The sequence below is a fragment of the Kickxella alabastrina genome, assembly GCF_025024165.1.
Source record: "Kickxella alabastrina strain RSA 675 chromosome Unknown BX661scaffold_11, whole genome shotgun sequence".
Lineage (NCBI taxonomy): Eukaryota > Fungi > Kickxellomycota > Kickxellomycetes > Kickxellales > Kickxellaceae > Kickxella > Kickxella alabastrina.
In genome coordinates, this window is record NW_026251482.1 from 96816 (window position 1) to 121524 (window position 24709).

At 46.9% G+C, this 24709-nt stretch overlaps 11 protein-coding genes across 11 annotated transcripts; 5 read left to right on the plus strand and 6 right to left on the minus strand.

Moving 5' to 3' along the window:
• Positions 1–911: 911 nt before the first annotated feature.
• Positions 912–1966, minus strand: BX661DRAFT_170969 (uncharacterized protein; the record flags this gene model as incomplete). Its single annotated transcript, XM_051533664.1, has 2 exons — positions 912–1782; positions 1818–1966. The coding sequence occupies 2 exons, from the start codon at positions 1964–1966 to the stop codon at positions 912–914; spliced, it is 1020 nt and encodes a 339-aa protein (XP_051391593.1).
• A 1372-nt stretch (positions 1967–3338) lies between these two features.
• Positions 3339–4790, plus strand: BX661DRAFT_182323 (uncharacterized protein). Its single transcript, XM_051535950.1, has one exon. It carries the CDS (start codon positions 3573–3575, stop codon positions 4710–4712), a length of 1140 nt encoding a protein of 379 aa, XP_051391594.1. The 5' UTR covers positions 3339–3572; the 3' UTR covers positions 4713–4790.
• A 2037-nt stretch (positions 4791–6827) lies between these two features.
• Positions 6828–7115, plus strand: BX661DRAFT_198333 (uncharacterized protein; the record flags this gene model as incomplete). The annotated part of the gene is made up of 2 exons (XM_051538219.1): positions 6828–6899; positions 6933–7115. 2 exons carry the CDS (start codon positions 6828–6830, stop codon positions 7113–7115), a joined length of 255 nt encoding a protein of 84 aa, XP_051391595.1.
• Positions 7116–7506: 391 nt separating this feature from the next.
• BX661DRAFT_143294 (uncharacterized protein) lies at positions 7507–9030 on the minus strand (the record flags this gene model as incomplete). The annotated part of the gene is made up of 3 exons (XM_051532999.1): positions 7507–7806; positions 7882–8545; positions 8651–9030. The coding sequence occupies 3 exons, from the start codon at positions 9028–9030 to the stop codon at positions 7507–7509; spliced, it is 1344 nt and encodes a 447-aa protein (XP_051391596.1).
• A 1756-nt stretch (positions 9031–10786) lies between these two features.
• Positions 10787–12069, plus strand: BX661DRAFT_198335 (uncharacterized protein; the record flags this gene model as incomplete). The annotated part of the gene is made up of 6 exons (XM_051538220.1): positions 10787–10798; positions 10871–11164; positions 11204–11231; positions 11405–11554; positions 11749–11896; positions 11928–12069. The coding sequence occupies 6 exons, from the start codon at positions 10787–10789 to the stop codon at positions 12067–12069; spliced, it is 774 nt and encodes a 257-aa protein (XP_051391597.1).
• A 134-nt stretch (positions 12070–12203) lies between these two features.
• BX661DRAFT_198336 (uncharacterized protein) lies at positions 12204–16035 on the minus strand (the record flags this gene model as incomplete). The annotated part of the gene is made up of 10 exons (XM_051538221.1): positions 12204–12236; positions 12269–12283; positions 12334–12663; positions 12731–13201; positions 13276–13909; positions 13945–14848; positions 15117–15169; positions 15275–15674; positions 15724–15800; positions 16007–16035. 10 exons carry the CDS (start codon positions 16033–16035, stop codon positions 12204–12206), a joined length of 2946 nt encoding a protein of 981 aa, XP_051391598.1.
• Positions 15808–16460, minus strand: BX661DRAFT_16692 (uncharacterized protein). Its single transcript, XM_051533355.1, has 2 exons — positions 15992–16460; positions 15808–15856 (listed from the first exon to the last, which is right to left on the minus strand). Exon 1 carries the CDS (start codon positions 16364–16366, stop codon positions 16088–16090), a length of 279 nt encoding a protein of 92 aa, XP_051391599.1. The 5' UTR covers positions 16367–16460; the 3' UTR covers positions 15808–15856; positions 15992–16087.
• Positions 16461–17952: 1492 nt separating this feature from the next.
• BX661DRAFT_182330 (uncharacterized protein) lies at positions 17953–20194 on the plus strand. The gene is given in 7 exon segments (XM_051535951.1): positions 17953–18359; positions 18510–18558; positions 18656–18744; positions 18786–18910; positions 18922–19421; positions 19435–19589; positions 19637–20194. The coding sequence occupies 7 exon segments, from the start codon at positions 18327–18329 to the stop codon at positions 20090–20092; spliced, it is 1407 nt and encodes a 468-aa protein (XP_051391600.1). The 5' UTR covers positions 17953–18326; the 3' UTR covers positions 20093–20194.
• Positions 20195–20197: 3 nt separating this feature from the next.
• On the minus strand, positions 20198–20395 carry BX661DRAFT_143201 (uncharacterized protein; the record flags this gene model as incomplete). The annotated part of the gene is made up of 1 exon (XM_051532991.1): positions 20198–20395. The coding sequence occupies one exon, from the start codon at positions 20393–20395 to the stop codon at positions 20198–20200; it is 198 nt and encodes a 65-aa protein (XP_051391601.1).
• Positions 20396–20716: 321 nt separating this feature from the next.
• BX661DRAFT_143271 (uncharacterized protein) lies at positions 20717–21061 on the minus strand (the record flags this gene model as incomplete). Its single annotated transcript, XM_051532996.1, has 1 exon — positions 20717–21061. A coding segment is annotated over one exon (345 nt), but the record flags the coding sequence as incomplete, so codon positions are not given.
• Positions 21062–21565: 504 nt separating this feature from the next.
• On the plus strand, positions 21566–23999 carry BX661DRAFT_182336 (uncharacterized protein). The gene is given in 7 exon segments (XM_051535952.1): positions 21566–21813; positions 21825–22045; positions 22069–22264; positions 22334–22405; positions 22439–22907; positions 22934–23355; positions 23393–23999. 7 exon segments carry the CDS (start codon positions 21681–21683, stop codon positions 23926–23928), a joined length of 2049 nt encoding a protein of 682 aa, XP_051391603.1. The 5' UTR covers positions 21566–21680; the 3' UTR covers positions 23929–23999.
• Positions 24000–24709: the final 710 nt, after the last annotated feature.

Sequence of the window (24709 nt, forward strand, 5' to 3'; positions counted from 1 at the left end):
AAGAGGATAAGGGGTGTACGTTATTCATATTTAGTCATTCAGCCTTTTTTTGTGTGCTCAGGGGGGGGGCATTTGTATAATACCATCATCGCGCGAACAGAATTTGTCAATATCCAATGTGACAATGAACGATTTATGCAAAGGACAGCAATCTGTCGCACATGAGCTAAGATGTCCAGAGACAACGTAAATGAAAGCCACGTGGGGTAAGGGAAAAAATACAAATGCAGTGGACTCAAAAGTGCAGAGTGCAGTACAGCATTGAGATAAGCAGACAGAAGAAAAATAAAGACAAGCACAAATCACAAAAATAAAGGCTGGGCAAAAATGTTTTTTACTTACTTTCAGATGGTGCGTCCGCCGCACTCGTCGTTGTCGACTCTGACGATGGCATATACAGGGCACCCATGGTTCCAGACAGTCTGCCGCTGCCTCCAATTGATGCCGGCGCTGTTGCCGATGAAGACAGTGCGGGCGGCGTGACAAACCCGTGCATATGCTGGCTGAGAAGACTGGGGGTTTCCATGGTACCAAAGGCCGGTGTCATGGCTGCAGCAGACTCAATCATGGACGGAGGGTCGCAGAGTCAGCCATGCCAGAGCTGCTCGGTTCAGCGGGCAGAATGGGGACAGTGTCGGCAAAAATCTGACTGTTGCGCTGCGCCTTGAGAGACAAGCGCGACTGCTTCGTCGCCGCCCCCACCGTCGCCCTTTGCCTGGGCTTAATCAGCACCAAGGGGCTCGCGCTGTCGACAATAGACGGCTCCGCAGGGCTATCGGCAATATCAGCAATGTCAGAGGGCGCCGGCTCAGAAATCGCACCCTTCGCGGTTTTTGGCTGCAGCGGCGGGCGCGATCTCTGGGCGGTCTTGCGACGGTTGACAGACTCGGTCACAGACGCCAGCGTCGTGGTCAGCTCGTCGGCGGCAATGGGTCCGGACTTCTTCTCCTTCTGCGTGATGATGCGCTGGATCTTCCTCCACCGGTTGCGGCAGTGCAGACCCGGCCGGCCGCTGAAAAATGTCGCATCTTCTGCCACTGCGTGCCGAACTCTTCGAACTTTGCCAGTAGAAGCAGGTCCTCTTCGGGCCGCCACTTGCCGCGGTCGATCTCGGGGTCAAGGGACTCGCGCCATCGCTTGGCGCACTGATCATCGGTGCGCCCGGGGATGCCCTCTGCGACGCGCGACCACTGCGACGGGAACTGGTCAACGCGGGTCCGCAGCAGGTCATCCTCAGCCGTCGTCCATGGGCCCTTGTGCAGCGTGGGGTCGAGTGAGTGGAACCATCTCTTACGGCAGCTCTTATTTGTGCGACCAGGAACCAGCATGGCAATGCGTGGCCACGATTCAGTATTGGGCCCATAGACGCGCACGCCGACCCGCAAAAGGCGGTCCTCTTCGGTGGTCCACGCGGCGCGCAGCTTGGGGAAAAGCAGCTTGGGGTCGGCCTCGTTGTACGACGAATTGACGTCGACAATGTACTCCTCAATGGGCAGCTCCAGAAGGGCTTCGTCATCCATCGCCTGCAGGATCTCCACGGCCCTGGCCTTGGACTGCTGCACTTGCTCGATCATTGTTTTGCCCTCGGTCTTGAGTGGGGTACTTTGCGCAAGCAGTCGCTCATTGAGCGTCGCGCGGATGCTGTCGTTGTGCTCGGGGTGCCCGATGTTTCTGTATTTGTTCCTGCGTGTGCCGTCCTCGTCCCCGGCCGTCTTTTGTATTGTTACTGCAGTGGCTCTGGCACTGGCTCTGGCTCCGGTGATGTTGCTGGGCACTTTGCGTCTACTGCCATTTCGTTCGTGTCTGTGTCTGTGTACGTGTCCTCGTCCTCATTTTGGGTATCAAAGAGCGCCTCTGCTTCGGCCGCCTCAATGTCTGCGGTCGAGGGCATCTTGCGGTGTGCCTTATTGGGGTGGCCGAGCTCCCTGACCTCATAGTGCTCGTCTTCGTCAGGCCCGCCGACCATGCTGTGTGATATCGACATTACTGAGAGCTGTGTGTTTGTGTGTATGTATATAATATGTATATGTATATGTATATGTATATGGGTGTGGGTGTGGGTGTGGGGAGGGGGGGTTGGGTTGTGCAAGCGTGAAGACGTCTATATAAATATGTTTTGAAGGGGAGCCGTACTCTACCACCTTTATAAAAATAAAGCAAAGGGTAGATTTATGTGGATTGAAAAGAAAAAATAATGAAAAGGTAAAAATTCTAAATTAATAGCAGGAAAGAAAGAAAGGAAAAAAAAGACTGGCAAAAAAAGTATATATAGAAAATTATTTTTACAGTGTGGCATGCGTAAAATACTTTTTTTCCCACCCTGCTTGAATTTCTTTTTTTACTCCAAAAAACAAGGCGAAAATAAGCCCCCCCCCACGTACAAACCAGGGTATTGTAAGACCTGAGGATATTTGCTCCCCTTTTTCACTTGGTTTGTCCGTTAACCCAATTCTGTTACTTTTGGATATGCTTTCTTCAGTCAGTTAGACTGCGCATTTTTAAAGAAGCTGAAAAGAAGAATAAAAGAAAACCTTTTCCTTTGTTTCTTTTTGCTGGTTTAAAAAATACAAAGCGTTAAAAAGAAACAAAGGGTTGATTTTCGGGCTTTCGTTATAGCAAACTTTTTTATTCGTCTTCCGTTTTTTTCTTCCAATCTCCCCCCTGCCCTGCACCAATAGCTAGAACTAAATTTAACAAAAATACGGCAGTTGGAGCAGTTTAGTTGAAGTTGGAAACTACCTTGTGTTTGTTCGAACGAGCCCAAACAAGCGACAGAAGATTGAATATAAGGTGGAGCTCGATTGCAGCACCAAAAAGAGCTGGAAAATAAAATTAGATTGAAAATACACTTCAAAAAAATAAGGATCCGAGAACAAAAAGTTGGTAATCTGGGTTTTTTGTCTATCCCCTTTGTGTCCATCCAATCCAATCCAACCCAATCCAACCCAATCCAACCCCATTGCTCGACCCAAGTGTATTGTGCATAAAACTCGCAGGCATCCAGTGTTCAGCATTTATCGCGAGCTTCTGCCCAATCATTTCCACTTTTAATGCCCATGAGGCTTCTGCTGCGGGAGAGAAGAGGGAAAAAAGGCGTTTTTATTTTATTTTTTACTTCTTGTATTCCGGCCAGATGACCTGTTTGTGCGTGCGTATGCGTGCCTCAATTGAGAGTGCCCGAAACCCTTTTTCTATCACTTTACTTGCCTCAACTATAAAAATAAGATGAAATTATAAACCCTGGGACACACAGCTTTTCTTAGTGTTTTGTTTCGTTTTCTTTTCAACTTGTTTTTAAAAATACTTTATTTTTTTCGACACTTTTTTCGTCTTTTTATTTTTATTTTTATTTTTATTTTTGCTGACACAGCTTGTTACACGTGTTTTCTGTTTTTATCACCCTGCAGCTTTCTCGCTTTTGGGCATACAATCCGCGGGCACACAGAATAAATCTCGCACTTGATCAGTAAAAAAATCTAAAGGGTGGAAAAAATAAATACAATCCAGAAAGAGAAGAAAAACAATCTGGATTGTCCTCGAGCCAAAAGAGAGAATTTTGTTTCGCAAAAACAATGTCGTCGCATCGCAGCAACAGCAGAAATAAAACCACATCGAGCCGGTTAGTCTCTTTGACCAGCAAACCAGTAGCAGAACCAACATCTGATTTCCAACAATCTTCCGAGGGAGGAGGACAAACCGACACAGAGCCTTTTTCTCCCACCTCACCTCGTTCTTCCTTCCAATCAGCACGAATTTCAACACGTTCAAATCCACTCCTCCGCCTTGCATCTTACAATTCAAATTCCACCAACAGCACAGCCACTTCCAAACACACCGCATTTTACACCGCGCACAGCCACCCCGTAACATACACCACCTCTTACCACACAGCCGACGAGTTTGAAGTTGGCCCGAGCCACCAGCACCTAATAGAAATGACCCAGAACACATTTGGAGATAGCAGGAAGGAGCTGGGACGCGCGGAGTACAATGAGGACGAGGAGCTGGTCAACGCTATGGCGAGACAGTATGTTTTGGACGCTGAGGCTGCCGGATCAGCATCGCCGTCGCATAGGTCAAGGCAGAACACGGATGCTAGCCGTATGGCCACCCTCCATAGCATTGACGCGTCGGAGGAGGATTTCCCACCGCAACTGCCGCTGCTCAAGCATATGGTCGACCAGCAGCAGCAGCAGCACGCTAATGCAGGCAGCCACGTAGTCATGCCCATGCCAATGCCTGCGGAGGCATACGCATGCACAGACGAGAAGCACGCAGTCGGCTCACCACTAGGCCGCAACAACCGGGCTGACCAAGGCAGAAGCGGGTCAGTCACCACAGGCTACGACGAGGACTACGAGTCCAACGGCGGCAACATTGGCAATGGGCCCCGGGCACTAAGCGAGAGGCTGCGCGACGAAGAAGTCGAGGATGACGCCAATGAGGCACGCCTCTTTGTGTCTGCTCGCCAGAGATACCCACCTCCTAAATACTCGTACAGCGCTGATTCGTCCGTACCCTTGGGCGCAATTCTGTTCTTGCTCGGCTTTGTTCTCCTGCCGCTTTGGTGGATTGGAGCTGTGTTTCCGCGCACGCCTAATTCAGATGTTGTGCGTACTTGGCGCAAGTACAATGCGCTAATGACCCTCCTGTCACTGCCGCTTCTGGGCTTGTTCCTGGCCCTGGGTGGATGGCAGGCTGTCCACGGCTGAATTTCTGCTTTTTTTTATAAACAAACTAATCTTTTCTCAATGTATAAAAAAAATCTCGTCTTGTATTTCTCCCAAAAATACCGTTTTATTTTGTATTTGGCAGTAAAAGCACAATGTGTTGTTTTTTCATCTGAATTGAGCAAAAATGCTGCTTTCTCGTGCATTCTATTGTGTCCCCCTTTGTTGCTTGTGCTTATATGTGAGTACGAGTGTGTGAGAAAAGATGTGCTACTTTTTTTTCTAATTTAGGTGTGGTGTCCTATCACAATGACATAAATATCTTGAGATCCATCGTCGAAATAGTCAGCAATATCACTAATAAATAATACATTTTCCTAACTCGGCCCCCCTCCGCCAACTTACATCCTTACATCCCATGACTAGTGTCCATTCTTCGATGGCGGTTTCAGAACACACGAACAAGTGCAACATGTCAAAACAACAACCATGTTCCGAGGTCATCCTGCCTGAGGAAAAATCAAGGATGTTTTTTCTTTTGTTGTTTGCTTCTTCTTGTGTTTCAATTTATTATTCTCAACACTTTTTCAGCAATTTTCCATTTCATATGAACGATTTACTGCGGTTGATTGATTAAAGGTAAATTATACGTATAATATTGGGGTCAAATTGATTATTGTGGGAAATACAAGGTGGCGTTGGTGTTTTGGAACAGCGTGCTTGCATACGTGGTGTGCGTGCTTGTTTATTTTAATATAAGGAACAACAACAACAAAATCCTTACTGCCTTTTACTTTCTCCTACCCCCACCTTTTTTTATCGTGCGTTGTTCCGCTTATTTTGAGTGGCTGGATCACATTGGGCTGGGGAAAAATAAAAAATTATCTCTCGGGTTGGTCCATCCTTTTCCCCCCTTTTTTCTCCAGAGAAGAAAAGAAAGTAAAAACCGATTCCAACCATGCGGAAAACCATTTCATTCCTTTTCTTTTCCTGTTCTCTACTAACTTTATTATTTCATTCGCATATACAATCACTCCTTTTCATTCATTTTTTATTATTACATACTAGCACAACACAAAAAGCAACACATAATGACCACTATTGATGACGACAACAGCCGGCAGCAGCAAACCTACCACCGCCGCCAGGACAACAAACTAATTTACACAATCAAACGACTGTTTGGTTTCCATAGCATAAAGCACCGTGATATACCAACAGAGGAGACAAATATGCATTTGGCAATGGCAATTGCTGAGCAATATATCATTGTTGCTGAAGGGTTTCCATACCAAGAGGCGGGAAAATCCAGAGCAGGGACAACCGAGGGATCACCTACAAGTAGTTATCAGCACACATTTGCGGATGATGCTAATGTTGGTAAAAAGGGCGGGTGGAGACGGAAAGTAAGGAAATCTTTTGGGCATTCGTCAGCGTCTAATCTAACGGTTACTGAGTAAAATGTATGTGGATCCCTGGAAGGAAGGGTTTTTTTAAACTTTTATTGTTTGATGATCCCTAGTTTTTTTTTACGTTTGTTGAATTATTCCTGTATAATATTATTTTTTCACCATGGTTTTGGGTGTTTATTTTTTCTCTCAGTATGCAAAACTTGATGCTGTGCCACACATATTTCATGGGTGTTTGCTGTTTTCAAAACCTTTTTTTCAATTTTCATGGACACAAATATGGACATGCACATGCACATGGACATGGACACGAGCATTGTCAGTACTAATTTTTTATTAAAGGCTGCATTATAATATAAACATATTGTCTTTCTTTTTTATCGTTGCCAAGTTTTTAATAAGAGATAAATGAGAATATATATATATTTATAATAAAATAGTAGTTGGCTTTTCCTTTTTCCCCCCTTTTTATTACGCTTTTTGTATAATCTATTTGATTGTTCTTTGACAAAATCCATTTGTACTAAGACAACTGGTCCAAAAAAAAGCTCACGTCTTTATTTTATAATTGTCAAAAGTAGTCCACAATTCCTCCACACACTATTTAAATACACCTATCCCCACTCCGCCTCATCACATATCATCCGTCCAACCTCTTCTCTATTCTCATCCACATTTTGAATATTTTTTTAAAGTTCAACTTATTCTTGTACATTATACACATACATACATACTTTTTTTTACTGCCATGACTACTGAATTCGACCTCCGCGTAGACTACTTTGCCACCTACAACAACCAGGCCGAAGCCATTTTCAAGGTATCCTCTACTACCTTGCTGTCTGAGCTCAAGAATGAAATCAGCACACAGCTTCCCGTTGAGTCTCCCAACCAACGCCTCTTCTTCGTTCATGGAGATGACGAGTTTTCTGATGCGGAAGTCATTACGCTGCTCGATGGCTCTGACGAGAAGTCCCTGGACGAGCTGAATATTTCGCCTAATACTGAATGTCTTTTCTTACACCTCCTTCACTAAAAAAAACTTTTTAAGTGGCTTTTTTTTTGTTTAAATGAATTCTACCATTTGGTAAATTTCGTGTCTATCATTTTCAATATCAAATAAATATACATATGCATTTATAAAAAAAAGCAGCTCAAAATTTGCTATAATATTGCAATCTTGTGGAATAACTGTACTGCCTGCAATTAATGCAAAGCTTGTAGCAGTTTCATAACAAATCCAAGATTAAAGATAATTTATTTACGTAGTGTATTTTTTTTACAAAATTAAAATCAAGTGCTCTTATAATAAAAAGTCGGCGTGAAAAACACCAACCCACTGCTATCACTATTTTCTCTGCGTTCCTTCTCAAACTCTGCTCTAATTTCCTTTGCGGCCGACAGAGACATTGGAAAATCCACATGTTCTATAATGTGTCCAGCACCAGAGTCGGGATTTTAACCAACGGCTCAACTTGAAAAACATCCTTGGTCCACCAGTCCTGCTGCTGCGGCAGCACAATCTCTGTCGACACAATAGGATCTGTTGGAATAACAAAGTATAATATTAGCATCTTGCAGTGTCCTGGGATATTCTTGTTGACCAGATGTAACTGCGAAAGGCGGCGTTGGTATGTGTTGGGGAACACTATGCAACGTCCATTCTGGAGCTTAACTTGGCCGATTTCTTGCGAAATATCGATACTATCAGAGTTGAAATGCATTTCCTCGTCCTCGTCTTCTTTATTATCACTACCATTGTTATCCGCATGGGCTCTGCGTCTGTTGCGACCGTTGCGCACATTGTCAAAAATGCCGTAGGCCAGGTCAAGCCCGCGCTCATCACATTGCTCGTGCTCGATATCATCGTCAACTAACTCGCGGAACTCCAAATGCATGTCAGTGATGTTATCCACGTCATAGCAACACACCCCTATAGCAACAATTCTTTCTTGCGATATTGCCTCAAGGCGCCAGCGGTCATCATTATACACGGGTGTTTCCGGCGTCAAGTCAATGTTTGTCATTCTAACCACAGCCTGCAGCTGTCGGCCCCTTAAACTGAAGGGTATTTGAGGTCGTTCGGGTAATTCAAACGGTTCTGGCTGGGGCTCGATAAATTGGTGTCTCGCTTGCCACGCATCAAAGCGCTCGTCATAATCCGGCGCACGATAGTCTCTGGGCTCTGGCTCATCGGCCACCAGCCAGTTGGAGCAATTCGGCATCACACGAGACTTGCGAGGGTAAACAACATCCGTGACAACGTTTTCCAGCAACGGTACGCACTTTGAAAATACCTCGGCAATGACAGGATAAAGCAAAGCATACTTTAATGGATTGAGGTTGTTGATGTACGACTTTATCTCCACCTGTCCATCCGCAGAAATGAGGAACTCGGACGGTAACCAGCAAAACTCTTGTGATGCTGTTCTTGTATTTGACGCAACCGAAAATGGATACCTTTTGCTGATAGGTGACCACGGGAACGCACTCTTAATTTCTCTGTCCCAGTCGTCAATGTTGCCTGGAAACTGTCCAAATGATTGCATTTTTAGCGCCGCCTCGGGAGACTCGATTCTCGTACCCACAAAGCTAGAACTCCTGTACGACAGCGGATACATCGACGGATCCACAATATTACGCACCACGCAATTACTCTCCAAACACCATCCCTTGGACTCACTTTCCAACCTCATCGACCACCTCTTTAATTGCTCCAAAGTATTCCCCTCAACCAGCGTATCGCTCAGCCATACTTGTTCGACAGCACTTAATATGACACTACTATCAGGAATATGCAGAGTAGCGTAATATGCGAGCTCCTCGAGTACGTACCCAGTTTCAATATCTGTGAGACCCTGTGAGCGGGCTTCAGTGACCCAGTTGGTGCGGGTATTTGGATCAGAAATGTTTTTAATCCAGTCGGGCTTACTGCGGATAATCCCGCTCATCTTGCGGAGACGGCGCTCGCACTTGGTGTTGAGTTTCCTAATGGAACCTACAAAAAATATCCCGTAAGGGTTGTTTTTGCGAATACGAGCTTCGAGAGTCGCTTCATCATTCATGTTTGATTGTGCCAATGACTATTTAAAATGAATGTTAAAAAAAGCTATGAAAATAAGCGGGGAAAAATAACAATGAAATAATAAATGCAGAGAAGAGAAAGGCGAAAAGAATTGGTTTGAACAACAATTCAAAAGAAAAAAGAAAAAAATACGGAATCTAAAAAGGAATTAGGTCACTTGAAACTTTTTATTTGCCGCACTTTGAAAAACGCAAATATTTGTACAGTTGGTTTTTTTTATCAGCTGTAAGTAAACCAATATAATAAGGTAATAATAATATATATGACCTTTGAATTGAAAACAAGTTTGACTAAGGATTGCCAAACCGCAGCACTTAAAGTTCAAAAGCTGACCTTGCATTTTTTTCCTTTGCAGACTTGATTGTGAACAAACCCAATACATATTTTTGCTTGACTTCCTAAAGCCCTATTATACAATTTTTTTGCTAGCTATTATTTTTTATTAATTTTTTTGTATTGTTTATTTTTGCTCTTCAATTGTTGCGCACCCCAGGGATATGAAAGTGGATGTCGAGGTCGAGAATCGTGAAATGAACCTCCATCTGTATGCCGATTGATAGGGTGCAGATGGGATCATGTGGGAACAAGTCAGGGGACATAATGATGACACCTGGATGTGCTCCCCCTTTTACAATGCACATGCGTTAACGCGTTTATGTGAATATCACAACATTGACATGACAAGATACCGGTCTGTTTGAAAAAGAACCAGTTCTCGCCAACGGAGTGCACAACTGGCAATGTGCACGACAAAGGCAACGAGATACATATATATGACGAGACCGGCCCTAGTTCTATTTTTGCTTCCCTTGATAATAAAAACTATAACAAACCCCAAACATACTTTTAACACTAAGTGACTAGTGCTTCACTCAAATCACAACACCTTTAACACTAGACAACTAGTACTCTCCCCAAATCACAACAGTATCACTTTACAAATACACACAACTTAAACACGCCTGCTGTCTAATTCAACTGTGTTAGCAAATGTTATGCTTTATCCTGCAACCGCATCAGCAAGATTCAGGTGTCTCAACACTATGAGCAAACAGAATGTTGTATAATTTAATTAAAAATTATTAATATACTAAACATGTGAGATAAGGACGCTATAGCAACAAGTTCTTATCCCGCAATATGTGCAAATAAAGGTTAACAAATTTCAAAACAATATTTTAAATGATCAATTGACATTATCGCCAATTTTTAAATGAGAATGATTTGCTCCGGTATACATTGGTGACCAATATTCCAAACCCTCAAAAAAAATTATTGTGCACAAAGATTGATTCAATCTATGTTTAGCATTTTATTTTGTAAGCACAATGATTGCGTTCATTTGATTATCTTGAAATTCGATCAATAAAGGTCTTATTAAAAAATGTGGCTTTGGAAAATAAAAATACTGCTTGTTTTTTTGTTTTCCAATGAAATCCTTGTTTTGAGATATGCGGATAATTTTTATTCATTTGAAAAAATGAATTAATAAAAGGTCTGTTGGATAAATTTCGAAAAAAATCTTTTCCTTTTTCTACTTTATTGCGTCCTTTATCGACGACTTATACTAAACATTTTCATTAGTTGTTACGCAATCAATATATTTATCTATACCATTTATAATGAACGCTGCTGTAACGACAATATTTTTCAACACCATTTCCATGATACTCTTTTGCCAAACCCTGCGGATTGCTTTAGTCCAGTGTATTCGCCGCCAAGCGCTACACCCGCCCATTGCACCGGAAATTTCACCGCTGCCGCCGCCCGCATCCAGCCCAGTCAACACTCACATGGAAACCCAAGCGGCCATATCCAAGGCAATCCATCCCCATTGCCACCACACACCTGGTACCCGCCCACTGAGCAACAAGCTCTGTCTAACCGCCACCTGCTACAGTGGCCAAAGCAACAATACCATTGGCGGAATAAGCAACAGCATATACAGGCTCACCATTCCCTACCTCAGCACCTGGCTTCTTCTCGTTCAGGCCCTCCTGGTATGGGCGTAACCATGAGCACTTTCATTTGGCACACAGCTGGGTTTGACCAATGCCATCCACTGGTGTACGTAACTTTGGTTGGATTCCACGCAGGGCTTAGCCTGTTATTCATGGCATCAGCGGTGCAGACCCATTTAGCAAACAAACAGTGCATAAAAATATTCTTTATCGTTGCTGTGGGCGTAATGGCTCATTTCATCATTTTGGGGTTGGAAATTAGCCACGGCTCGGCCATAGGCACTTTGCAAAATGGCATCTGCCTCGTGGATATTGTGCAGCCCACGGGGTGGCTTGGCAAACTACCCATGTACACGGGGCTGTTGCACTTTCTAATGAGTTTTCTCTCGCCGTTTCCTTCATCAACGGCAGTTTCGGGATATGCGCGAGGTCGCGGTTTCGCTCATCGAGAGAAATTTCATTCGTCATGATGATCTACAAGGGACTTGGCCTTTTCTTTTCAGCGTGGCTTTTAAACACATTGCTTAGTGCTGTGGTTATTGCTATGGCTGCTACAGGAAATTTCCATTATGAGCCTGTGTGGGCTTTGCAGTGGGCTTTGGTTTCGCGATGTTTGGCCGCAGCGCTGTGGCATAGGGGGAATACGGATGGGAGGGCACATTTGAATGTGTTTTGGAGCTCGGACCAGTATTTGGTTTGGCACCCGGTTGCTACAGAGCATGATATTTGGCGCGATACTCCGTCTGCATCTTATTACTTTATGGTCGTCAAGTCACTTATTTTTCAGAGACCTTTTCTGGAGGCTAATGAGCCCGACCACCATTGTGCCCTGTGGCCATGGGTGTACTGTTGCTAGCTATAGGGCCGATCGTTCGTCGAATCACAACACGGTTTTCGACGAGATCATCCACTGCACCACCTGTACATGCGGCGTACAACACTAAACATACTTGTGTTCAAAAAAGTTACCATTGTCATTATCATTAAAAAAGTAAGGGTTACTCGTAAAATATGTTTGATTAGTTTAAAGGAGTCATTGCGAATAAAATTATGAAAAGTAGATGAGAGAAACATGCGCTTAGAGATTAGCACCGCTATTATTTTCGGGATTCTGGACAGCCGACGCATAAGGACTCTTCATACAGCATCAACGCAGTCCTGCACGGCTCGCATGCCTGAACAAGGTTTTCAATAAGCCTGTGCGTTACGGCCAACGACCTAGGGGCGTTCATCTCTCGCGTGCGCCGGGCATGGTCAGGAACCGGCGATTTAACCGACCCGCCGCTAAACCCGTCATAGTCCACCACTGTAGGATCCGGACTCTTATTGAACGAGTCTGCTGTTGTCACGGTCATCGGCGATGTGCATTTTGCCGAGCTGCCATCACCCGCTGCCATCGGATACATTTGCGACACTGAATGGCCTCCGGGACTGCTGAGCTCCATGATTTCGCGGATATCGTCTCTAGATGCCCATACAAAGTCGCTAAACGCAGCCAGCTCGCGTTCCCGATCAACCGTCATCACAGCCATTGCCTCCTCATCAGCAACAGCGTGCGCAACTCATGTTGACTATAATGTTGTTCCTGTCCTTCTTTCATTTCACCATGCGCTTATCTTCCGGATTGTCCGCGGATATACAGTCGATAAACATCTTGAGCTTTGGCACACTCTGTTGCACAAATGCATTCATCGGCTGCATATACGGCTCCTTTAATGCAAAGTCGGTCAAATTGGCCGCACACTGAACGCCCTTTGCCAAAAGAGTAAGCGTGCGCAAAGCCGGAGCACTAGGCTGGTACCAACAAGACCAAATGTTTTGGCGAAAGCATCGCTGGCACACAAAACGCAGGAACAGGAATCCACTGATGCAGGAGTAGCGCACTTGGGTGTAGGCGCCATGGTCCGAGTAGAAATAGGAGATGGACTGCCGAATACCAGCAAACACACGGCGCATAGTCGGCGGACAACTATGCATGGACTCTTCGATGCCAAGCCAGACAGCATGCAAGAGATGAAGAAGCTGGCGCCAGTTTGCTTTGACATTGTCGTGCGAGTGCAGACGGGAGGGATCTACCTCACAGTTGTAGTTGCCTGCAGCTACGTCGCGCACTACGTTGCCGATCATTTGGTCGAGGAAGGCAAGCCGACGACCTTCATGAGGGTGTCCATGGAGCGTGTGGCTATGGAGGAGCCGCGGAATATCAGTGCTGGATCCGGCGGCGCATGGGAGCCCAGCTCATGCCGGACAATGGCATCAACCCAAGGCACAATGCGGTTATCGCAGAGTGCAATCTTGGCCGTGGTCTCTACCAACCAATCGGCGGACCTTGGCAGAATCGCCGCCAGGTCAAGGATCAGCGTCAGCCGTGAGTCGAGCAGCAACGCGACAACATCGGCATAAAACGCAGATGGGAAAACAATAATTTCGTCGTAGCGCACCTGCACATGTACGTCTCCTGACCGGAAGGGCGTTGATGGGCGGGAAGCCGACGGCGGATGGTGATGATGGCTGTGGCTATGGTGATGGTCGCTGTGCGTAATATGCTTGCTAGTCCAGCGCCGCCATGCTGGCTTTGTGTTTGTGGCCAGAGGCAGGTACGAGCCAATAGTCTGGTCAATCGCAGACACATCGCCGTGCGATATCGGGTACCAGCCATCATACGTGCACCCACGCTGCAGCATCGGTATAGGGATTTGGCAGTACCCCAGCAAGCCGCCGCCCTGTGCCTGCTTCTCCTTGTGCCGCACAAGCACGTGGACGCCACGCTGAATTATCGGCAGGCTACCAAAGAAATGCGGAATGGCTTCTCTCCGCACTTTGCTTGTGGTGTCGACACCTCGGATTGGGTGACTACGTGGCCATCGATGACGACCAGGGCGATAGCCGAGTCGTTGGCCTTTGGCAAACCCTGGACTTCGTGGATTTTAATCCACATGCAGCGCTCGACACGAAATACCAGCGGCGCCAATGTCGGACTACTTGGCGGCCTAGGCACCGTGCCTGAAAACAGCGTCTGCGCATGATGGCGCAGCTGCGCAATCCAGCTATTGCGCTCTCCCGCGCGCATAGCTGCCAGATAGAGAACAGGTGGATTTGCAGCTATCGAATGATGCCCTGAAGCACTGGTAAGTGACGCGCGGCTGCTGCTATTATTGTTGTCTATGCTTTCCTTGCTGGGCTTGGACTTGCTGTCTCTGTGCCATCCAAACCGACTGTGCTTGCTGCGCTTGTTTCCTTGTCCGCTGTTTACGCTGTTTCCGCTGATCGACAGGTTTTCGAGCCCAATCAAGTGGCCGAGGCTCTTGCTGCGACGCCGGCGTGCACGCTCGCTCTGATCGTCGCCATCTAGTTTGACTGCTTTGGCCGAATTTTCGTCCTCCTCGTGCTCGTAAAGCGTGGCGGGATTGGGTGTGCTCTGCGGGCTGGCCCAGCTGACATTGTGATTGTTCCCATCGCCATCGCCGCCATCGCCATCGCCGCCTCCACCACCAGAGCTGCCGTCGCAGGGGGCTGAGTCTGCCAGCACATTTGCCATGTTGTATCCGGTAGGCATAATCTCAGACTCGCAGCCCAAGTTGATATGGAATCCAAACGAACCGCCCTCAAAAAGCGAGTCATCCTCAGCCTGTATATCGTGAACAAACAAGGCATGTACGTCAATATCCGCGACTTCAACAACCAGGGACTCACCAACCTCATAAAACAGCAAGCTAACAGTTGCTCGCACTGAGCCAAGACGGCAATATACGGGTGCCACTCACCGTCTCGCGCCAAAACATGCGAAATAGGATTGAAAATATCCCCAGAGCTATGCATTCGCAGATGAAGCATTCCAGCTAGTAAAATGCGTACATCAGATTCAGGAGGCACACACGGCTGCATTGTATCTGTGAAAATAGAGGACCGTGGATATGTAAAAAAAGAAAAAGGATCGCGGTCCTCATCTTTCTCCGGTCCATGGCTGTAGGCTTCTAGGAGTGCGCTGAACTTTTGCGCTGCTGGCGCCATCGTGTGGACAAGCGCTTGGACAAGTTGCGGTGGCTTGCGTGATTGTGTTGGGAGAAGCAGAGTGGCACTGTTTTCGGTCGCTGATGTGTCGGTTCAAGCTCGCTCTTGTTTTTGTATTTGTTGCCTGGCTGGCTGCACGTTTCTGCACGCATGTCTGTAGTGGTCTCAGGGTTTTTGCCCGTACTAAAGGCGTCAGGTGCGGTCTCATTGGAATCAGTATTATCGGCAACAGCAGCAGCATCTGGGGTGGGCACAGGGGGTGACAAGGCGGGTTTTGGCGACTCAGGGCTTTGCCAGCACTGCATTTCGGATAACCACGCGGTGGTCTCAGACCTTGATGACGCACGCAGGTAAATGAGCGGGTTGCCCGAGGCCACGTCCACAACCTCAATAGCTTGACGGCCCCAGGCGCTGCTACCAACCATGCGCAGCACAGTATTGCGCAAGTCAAAAACCATCAATGGCTGGGAGGTTTCTTTGGAAAGACACACGAATTCGCCCGAGCTGGTGATTGAGCAGAACTCCATAATCCACCCGACTCCCTATGCTGCTTGTCCCAAATCATCAAGTAGCCGGTTTTGCCTGACCCAGGTGCTTGCAGCTTATTGAGTGCTCGTGCAGGCCCGGCACATGCGTCGGTGGGAACTCGGTGGCGTGGTGCGGTCTTTTGTGCAGTGCCAATAATCGAATACCTGCTGAATGTTTGTATTTGGAAAACGCCTATTATTGTTGTAATGTTTTGTTTCGGGAAGAAAAGAATAGGACAAGCCAAATGCAATTTAGCAAAATATAAAAAATTCGGTCCGTTATTTTCTGGTTTTCCTGTTTGTGTGTACGGAAATAAATACTACTTACATTTTTCAGCTTGACGTTGAGCCTTTCATGATTGCCGGAGACATGGTTACGTGGAAACTTATAGTAAAATAAAAAGAAAGATACTTTTTTAGTTTATTAGTTTGCGGCTGGTAGAAAGTAAGAACGAGTACTGAATAGGTTATATAAAAATAAATGATAATAGATGAAGCACGAAAATTGCAATATGGAAAATATCGAGTATATTGAAAACACAAAAGGTGGGGGAGGGTGAAATAATATGAAGAAACCTTGATAACTCGGTGTTTGCAATTTATTGGGTTTTATATTGCCACAACTATTGCAGGAAAAAAAGGAAATAGGCACATCAAACCGTTTCTCAGACGCGCGCCACAAAAATAATGTGATAAAATGCATGGCTGGCCATATGACATCTGCACCAACCCAAATAGAAAACAACGATGGTTCACTACGTTTCTCACCCTATCCCGAGTGGATGAATACGTTTCTGACTTCAATTTTTTCCTGGAAAAATAAAAGATATCAGAAATAAAAATAAAGCATGGCATACACTCTCTATACATACACGTACTTTTTATTTACGTAACGAGTAACGTCTAAAATGGGGAGCACACAACAAAAGCAAATATTAAATTGTCTTGATTTACTTGCCAGCAAACAACAAAACGGAGACATTATGGAGAGTAATGCATTCAAGCTCGTGCGTGATTATGAACAATTCTATTTTTCGCAGCGGCAATTTATCTCATTTTCCTATTTTGTACAGCCGAAATGGCAGCAAGAGACAAAAAGAAAGCATTGGCGAAACAAAAAACAAACAAAAAACATGCATGCTTTAAGTGGCTTGTGGCTCGATTGTTCAACTTTGGTGGGATCCCAAATTATCTAATTTAGCATTCTATTTGTGGGGCAGGAAAGGCCAGGAAAATGGAGGTGGAAAAAGTGAAATCTCTGAATTAGGCTTGTAAAGGTGGCTCATACCATGTTGCAATATATTCCCAAAAAGCAATCAGCCCATTGTTGCATATATGCACGTTGTTTCTAGCTTTTCTGGCAAATTTACTTGATCTCGGCTGTTTTTATATTTTAAATCCAACGATTAATTAATTAATACTTTACATTATTTTATTGGTAATTGGTGACTTGAAGTGGAAAAGGGGCGAGCTTGTTGCCAGTGCCGTTTTATTCGATTTTCATTTGTGGTGGCATGGGAAATCTCCTGTTAAATTAAAATCACTAAATTATTTGAACAATACAATGAAAAGCGGCGATGGTGTGGCCGAGATCCCTGAGTTGAAAAATTCTAGTGGCCCAGGAATATTAAGCAACTGCACACCAATCTCCTCCATCGATAAAGATCGATAGGCCACACTGTTTTTTTTCTTTTTTCTTTCTTTGCCATTTTTCCTTTGCTTTTTATAGTTGTGTTTGCGGGATAAAGCGGGACTGATTGTTATTTGTATAAAGGCATATATATGTAATGACCGAACCCAAGGCTGAAAGTATCGCCTGCATAATGCTGTACTAAACAAATTTAAGAATTTTTTTAAGAGAATGAGAAAGTGACCAACAAAAAGACATGCTGAGCTCCAATTATGTAGAAACTGCACCGTGCACAAAAAATAAGAAATTGCGGAGATTTGCAGATCACTCCGTGTCCGTCTCTATTTGGCTTATCTTTTTCTCAGAAAGTATAAGCCCGGATGATGGAAACAAGAGGGCTTTTTTAATTACACCTGTCGCTCTATAGCAAGGCAAAGCAGGGAAAATATAATGAAATGAGATCGTTTGGGGAATTTAACTATGTTTCCAGTAAAAAACGTTTATAGAACATGGGTGATAGGCAATAATGGGCTTGGGTGTAAACAGTCTTTTTTTCTTTTTCGGAAGCAAAAAAACATAGGGCATAAAAATGCTTCCGAGAAAAGCGAAAGAAAAACGACGAATAATGAAATCGCTTTTTTTTGCTCTCTGTCGAGCCTGTTTTTTTTGTTGTAATTTTATTTCCCATCCCCCTTTTTTCCTTCAAAGGGTGCCGTGGGTTTTCCTCTTTTATTTTGTTCAATGCGCATATAAACCTTTTTTTGTTGGTGTCGTAAGCAGCCGTTTCGTTGCGCTTTGTTTCGCTTTTTCTTTCTTTCTTCATTTTGCTTTATATATTTTCCCAGCTTTTTTATACTTTTGCTTGTCGGACTATTTTTTTCGTTGAATTCAAGCAACCCATTTTTGCTTTATTATTTCCAAACCTCAACGCGCTGAAGAGAAAACAGATACATTGGGTGGCAACTTGGATACATAGCATGTATTTTAATTACCGTTCAACTACCATTCTTGCATACAAATAAACACATATCCAATGGCTATTTTGTACACGCAGAATAAACAACAGGCAAGTTACTTTTCCATTGTCTATTATTTAATGTCCTGATATACCATGTCGGAGCATTCTCATCCCCCCTTCTCCCACTAATCAATGACTTAATCATCAAATGCAATTCTTATTTAAAACATACAAAAAACACCACAATGCATCATGTAGTTGGAGCTGCGATCAAAATGCACATGCACGGAGCGGCAGGCAGCAAACTGTCATTGCGCTCATATGGCATGATACTCGTCGATGAAACGAACAACATTAAGTTTGCTGATGCCGAGGCCATTGAGGCACTGCGCGGGCCGCGAAAGCGCTGGGAGACGACCAGCTGGTGGAACAGCGCGACGAAAGTTACAGTGGGGCAATCAGCAAGTACTGGGAATTAATAGAGTGGCTGAGCGTGGGCAGCAACACGGACAAACACATTACTTGGTAATTCAGCGCACAGAGGACTCGCAGTTATGCTGGATGCAAGTATGCGTCCATTATGCGCCCTCCACAGACGGTCAGCCCCTGTACATATGGAGCGTGCGCGACATCTCGGGCCCCTCCCGGTGCCTGGAAACGTCCCGGGCAGCACGAAGGATGAATATACGTTGTCGCTGGAGGAGGACGGGTTTCCGTATTCGCCGCTGCTGGAGCCCCAGCGGGGCATGCGCGACGAGATGGCTGGGCTGCTGCAGTCGGCCGTGGACTCGGGCCTTTTTGCTGTGCTTCATTTGACAGGGTTTGGCGCCGTTGACGCCGTGTTTCCCAGGCGGCTGCTGGGATGGCGGGAGGCCGATCTGCTTGATCGGTCGTTTATTGGGATGTTGAGCCCCGAGGACAGCGTGTTCTTTTGTAAGGTACTTCGCCGCTGTCTAAACGACGGAATCCCGCAGCGGGTTGTTCTCAAAGTGGCCAGTGCACCCGAGTGTCTTGGCTCTGCTGGCATTTCTGGCTGTGCTGGACGGGCCGCTGTGAGGTATATTGATTGTGACGTCACAGTTCTCGTGCCTGAGTGCGTGCAGCAGCCCGTGCTGATAGTGCGCGCGGCAGCAACAGCTGATGCCAATTTGCAGCAGCCAAAAATATTTAGTACCATCGCCAGATTTAGCTGCCAATGCCGATACTACCTTTGTGTGGAGCAAAGACGGGGACGAGCTCGACCACGAGCACGAGTACAACAGGCAGCGCCTAAGGCGCGTGCATCTCCTGGATTGGCCACCGAGTGCGCCACTGGGCAATGGGCAAGATGTGGCTCAGGTGACCGCCGCCACCCAAGCCAAAGGTGGCAATGCCCGGATGAGCAGCCTGGCTCTCCATCGGATGCGAGCATTCCGGCATTCCCGGCGCAGTCATCGGACGGAGACTGTGGAGAGCGCGGTATTCCGATATTGCAGACTTTACCTGGCTTGAAAGAGGGCAGCCAGGCTGGCTTGTATGGCAGCTGCGGCGGAATAGCCATAATGCCGGTTGATTCACAGATGACCCAGGTGCCGCTGCTGCCGGAATTGCAGATAATAGAGGCGACAGATTTGGCAATAAAGCCACTGTCGTTGTCGCTGCCGCTGCCTCTGCCGCTGCCTCTGCCGCTGTCGCAGGAGACTGAAGCTGAGTGCGCAAGTATTAGCATCTCGATGAGTGACATTTTTGCGTGCTCACCAAAGCAGCAGTCAAAGCCAGGCGCTGTGCACCGAGTCGACAACATGTTCAGCCCAGTGTTGGATCAGCTCAGCATAGTTACACTCCAACCAACGCCGTTTTAAACAATTGAACATGTGCTATTATCGCCATGGCTTCCGTTCTCATTCTCATACTTGTAACTAATACCATATTTTATAACCAAAAATATAAAAAATAAAAGAAAAATATTAGTGGTGGTCGCGGCGCTTCTTGTGTTTGTGCGAGCATTCCCTGCAGAACCACTGTCCCTTGGGCGGGGCCTTCAGATCCACACAGCCCAGATGGAACCACTCGATCTCGCAGTTATCGTCATCGCAGGCAACCATTTCGCCATAAGACACCTGGCGGCAGTAGCAGTAGCGGGGCTCGTTGGGATCAATGGGCATTTCAGAGAAATCCTGTACGGGCACTTTGCTCCCGCCACGTGCCCGCGACCCATCCGCGCTCTTCGACGCAGGAATTGGCGGCAAAACACCAGCTGCTGCCGCGGCTGCCGCTGCAGCTGCACCAGTGGTGCTGGTGGATCCAGACTGTGAGCCGTTGCCACGGCCATTGGCTCTTCTTCCACTGGGTGTCGCAGCCTTTGGTGCGCCACCACCGTTGTTTCCGCTGGTACCGGCTACAGCCAAGGGGCTGGAATCTCTCTGACCACTGCGTCTCTTCCTCGCACCACCTCCTACATCCTCCTCCCCCTGCTGCTGCTGCATCTGCTGCATCTGCTGCATGGTTTGCTGTTGCTGCTGCTGTTGCTGCTGCTGTTGATGTTGCTGCTGATGTTGATGTTGCTGCTGCTGCTGCTGTACAGGCCCCCAAGCGTGAGGAATCCTCGGCGGCAACGCCAACTGTCTTTCCTCAAATTTAGCCAAATCATCATCCAATTTACGAATATGCTTATCCACCAAATCATAAGTCTGCGTGGCCAAAGCTACTTTCTCCTCACCATGCTTTAATACGGTGGCGAAAAGTTGGGCAAAATTTTCCAGGTATTCTGCATGGCGCGGGTCGGATTTTGTCGGTGGTGAGTGGATGAAGGTTTTGGTTGCTTGTTTCATTTGTGTTTGAATGTCTTGTGAGAGTGCGTCGAGTTCGCGCATAGTGTGAATTGGCGTTGGAGTTCCATTGGAAGCGCCTCGAGTGCTAAAAACATTCATTCAAATAACAAAAAAGTAGGTTTGTTGGTTTGTTATTACTTGTAAGTAAATTTGTAAGAGTGATAAAGGTTGGCTAGTATACCAGTGGCTCATTATTCCTCATTGTTCGTCGGTCTTGCTGCTGCTTACTGTCGAGATATTCTTCCAGGTGAATCATTGCTTTGAAATTGAAATTGGAGAGAGAAAGAGATTGGTGTAAATTTAGTAATAAGTATAAATAAAAATAATAAAAGACGGCAGACGCAGGAGCACGAAAAATATCTCTTTTTTAAGTTGCTTTATTAACCCCCTCCTATGAGGACCTAGTATTGAATTTTCCACGCAACCAAACAACCAACCAATCACAGCACGAATCAATCCAAATCCAAATCCAAATCCAACCAGGGACAAACCTCCACTCGATTTCGAACGGGGCTTGCATTTTTAGGCGATTTTTTATTTTCGTTTTCGTTTTCGCATTGATTCCAATTCAAAAACAAACATTTTTCTATTTTTTTAAATTTATTGTCTAATCCAATCAATGTCGCAAACCGTGCGGTATTCTAATCTCACACGGCCCGACAGCCAAGCCTCCGGCTACGGAGACAACCCCGGTCGGTTCACGCAAGCACTCAGCGCAGCAGTCAAGCGCGAGCACGGCTCAGGACAGCAGCGTATTCTCCAGAGGAGCAGCTAGAGGAGATTGAGCAGAAAATAACCTTGTCTTTGCAGGCCATTGACGCCAACTTTGACCACTGCCAGCGGACAATGGCGAGGGATGTTATGCCCAAGGTGGAGAAGCTCGCCAGGCTATCCGGCGAGCTGCTGGAGGCGTCGCAACCATGGCTGCAGTTTTTCATGGCTGTGGCGGCGGCCGACGACCAGGACAGCAGCAGCGGTGGGCTGGTTTTGGGGGCCGCATGGTGGAGGAGGAGGGAGAGCTGGACGGGGGCGAGGAGGAGATTGGGTTGGCGCAGCGCGTGGCCATCGAGGAGGTTGCGCATGTGGGCGAGATCACCGCGCGGTTCCCGGAAAATACGGCCACAGCTGGTGAGCTGGCCTTATGGGATGACGATGATCCGGCAGATATCGATGCAGACATTGCCACGCCGCAGCTACATCGCGGTTCATGACGCAGGAGCTCTGCCGCTCCCCCGCCCCCACCAACCAACACCGCGCGCCAATGCACTCAAGCGCATGGCGGACCAACTCCCGGGTTCAGCAAAGCGGCAGCGGCCGAACACCCCAAAGAAGCCTGTGGGCGCAGTTAAGACCCCGTATCGCTTATGCGCGCCCTAGTGCATGCGCACCAACTACCCGGCAGCGCAGTCTCGGGAAATTCATCCTCAATGGATACCGCCGATCTCATGCCGGACTCCAGCCCGCCCCACACAACCACGTTTACGCTGCCAAAGTCGCGTCACCGCCGGATCGCCCCGATGCGTGAGCCCACGCCTATGCTGCCAGAGGAAGATGAAGATGAGATTCTCGGCGAAATCAACTCGCTGATCCGCCGCTATGACAGCCCAAGAGCCGCCTCCGTGGCTTCGTCTAGGGTATCTGGGATCAGGCCCCGGGCAGCTCCTGAGTCTGTGGCTAGGAGTGACGCTGCATCGAGTAATGGCGAGGAGATGCGCGCGTTGGCAGAGAAGTATGCCAGTCCGGCGATGGTGGCTGAGGCTTCGCGCGTCCAGGGGCTGGTGGCTGACATGGAGGAGATGCTGGACGAAGTCGATGCCACGGCAGAGCAGCCTGGGGAACCCCGGTGGTTATTGAGGCTGAGGATGGCCTCAGCGTGATTAAAGAGGAGGCCGACCATTTTGGCGCCGACGACTTTGACGAAGACATTCCGTCGCCGCCGCAGATTGTCTCGAGTCTCGAAGGCTCGCGCGTAGTCATCCCAGACATCCCACAGCCGGCGCCATCGCCGGCGCGACGCATGCATAATGCAGCGCGAGTGACCGTGCGCATGGAGGAAGCAGACCTGGCGGACATGACCATCGGGCAGCTCTCACCCCTGGCGCTGCGCAGTCGCATGCGGCCACCCGTCGCCCCCACGGCACCCGTCGCCCCAACATCCCCGCACTTCCACGCGCTCAGCGGCTCCGCCGATGCCGACGATCCCTTTGGGCCAACACCAGCGCGCCCTGCGCCAGGCATCCGGCCACCAGTTCCCTTGTCCTTGCCGTCCTTGCGGCCACGGCAGTCGAGGACGAGTACCCGGCATCGACGCGCTCCTGGGCTAACCGGCAGCCAGCGCATCTGACGGCACCGCCACATACGACCATACTAGCGGGGCGCAACTCAACGACAGCAGTCTGACGATTGATGCTGGATTTACGTTGGCGTCGATGGACGGCACTACATCGATTCTGCCCACCCGTGAAATGCTGCAGCGTGCAGCTCAGGTTGCTGAAAGCTCGGCGGCGCTTTCTGATGATGGTATGAGGGATTTGAGAACTGGGATGTTGGGATTTGGAGATGTCGAGGATTTGGAGGAGACTGAGGAGACAGAGATGCCGCTGGGAACTGTGCTTGATCTGGAAGCTTTTCCGCCGGCGTTTCGATGCGCTCCAGCGTCAAAGCAGTTGCGAGAGCTGTATGAGCTGATGCGGTCGCAGGAACAGAGAATCTGGACCTTGGATGATTTAGTCATGGAGGAGAGCAGAAGGCTGGAGGGAGGCGAGCTGCGCGGTGTTGGCATGGGCATGTATGTTGTGTTGTTGGATCTTTTGTCTAGACGTAGATTGGTGCGCAAAATATCAGACACTTTATGGGCTGCGCACTAGCAAAAAGGTTTTTTTTAAGCAAAAGTTAAACATTATGTTTTCAATACAATATCAGCTTTTTTTGTTTTTTTGTGGATACATACAGTTTTTCAACCAACACTAAAAAACCTTTGCTCAGTGCATCAATTGATTTTTTTGGCAAAAGCAATTGAATTAAAAAAAACCATTTGAAGCTTAAATTATAAATAAAAACCAGATGTATTGTAATTTTTTTACAAATGGCTCCATTGATTTAAATAATTTAATTTAAAATGTTTAAGCTTACTAATAGTATACGCATGTGTGTCTGCTGTTAATGAGCCAATTATGTAAAAAAAAGCCTTGGCATACTTTTACACAAAATACTGCGGTTTTTTTACAAAGCAACTATTCTAACGTATGCGAAAAAAACTTCATTCTCAAAAATTAATGATCGAATTCAAATGCTGTTGGAATATAGGGAACGTTCTATGAACGTGTAGATAAAGTATAATGCTATGAAGTTTATTTAATAACAAGTGCTATGCACTGTGTGAGGTAAAGAGAAGAGAGCATATTGCTCTGGTCACTATGTGACTTATTGTTTGTGTGGCTAAACAGCCAAGACTGGTTAATCAGTTGATCGCCATCAACCAATAAATGCACATTTTATATTCTTCTTACACTCTTACTCTACTCAATACTTTTTTTGCTGACACTAACTCATTTTAAGCTAATATTATTGCCATGACAGACGCCAATGCCATTACCTTCAGGGCCATCTATATGATGGAATAAGTACTTTGTATAGTGATAAGTTACA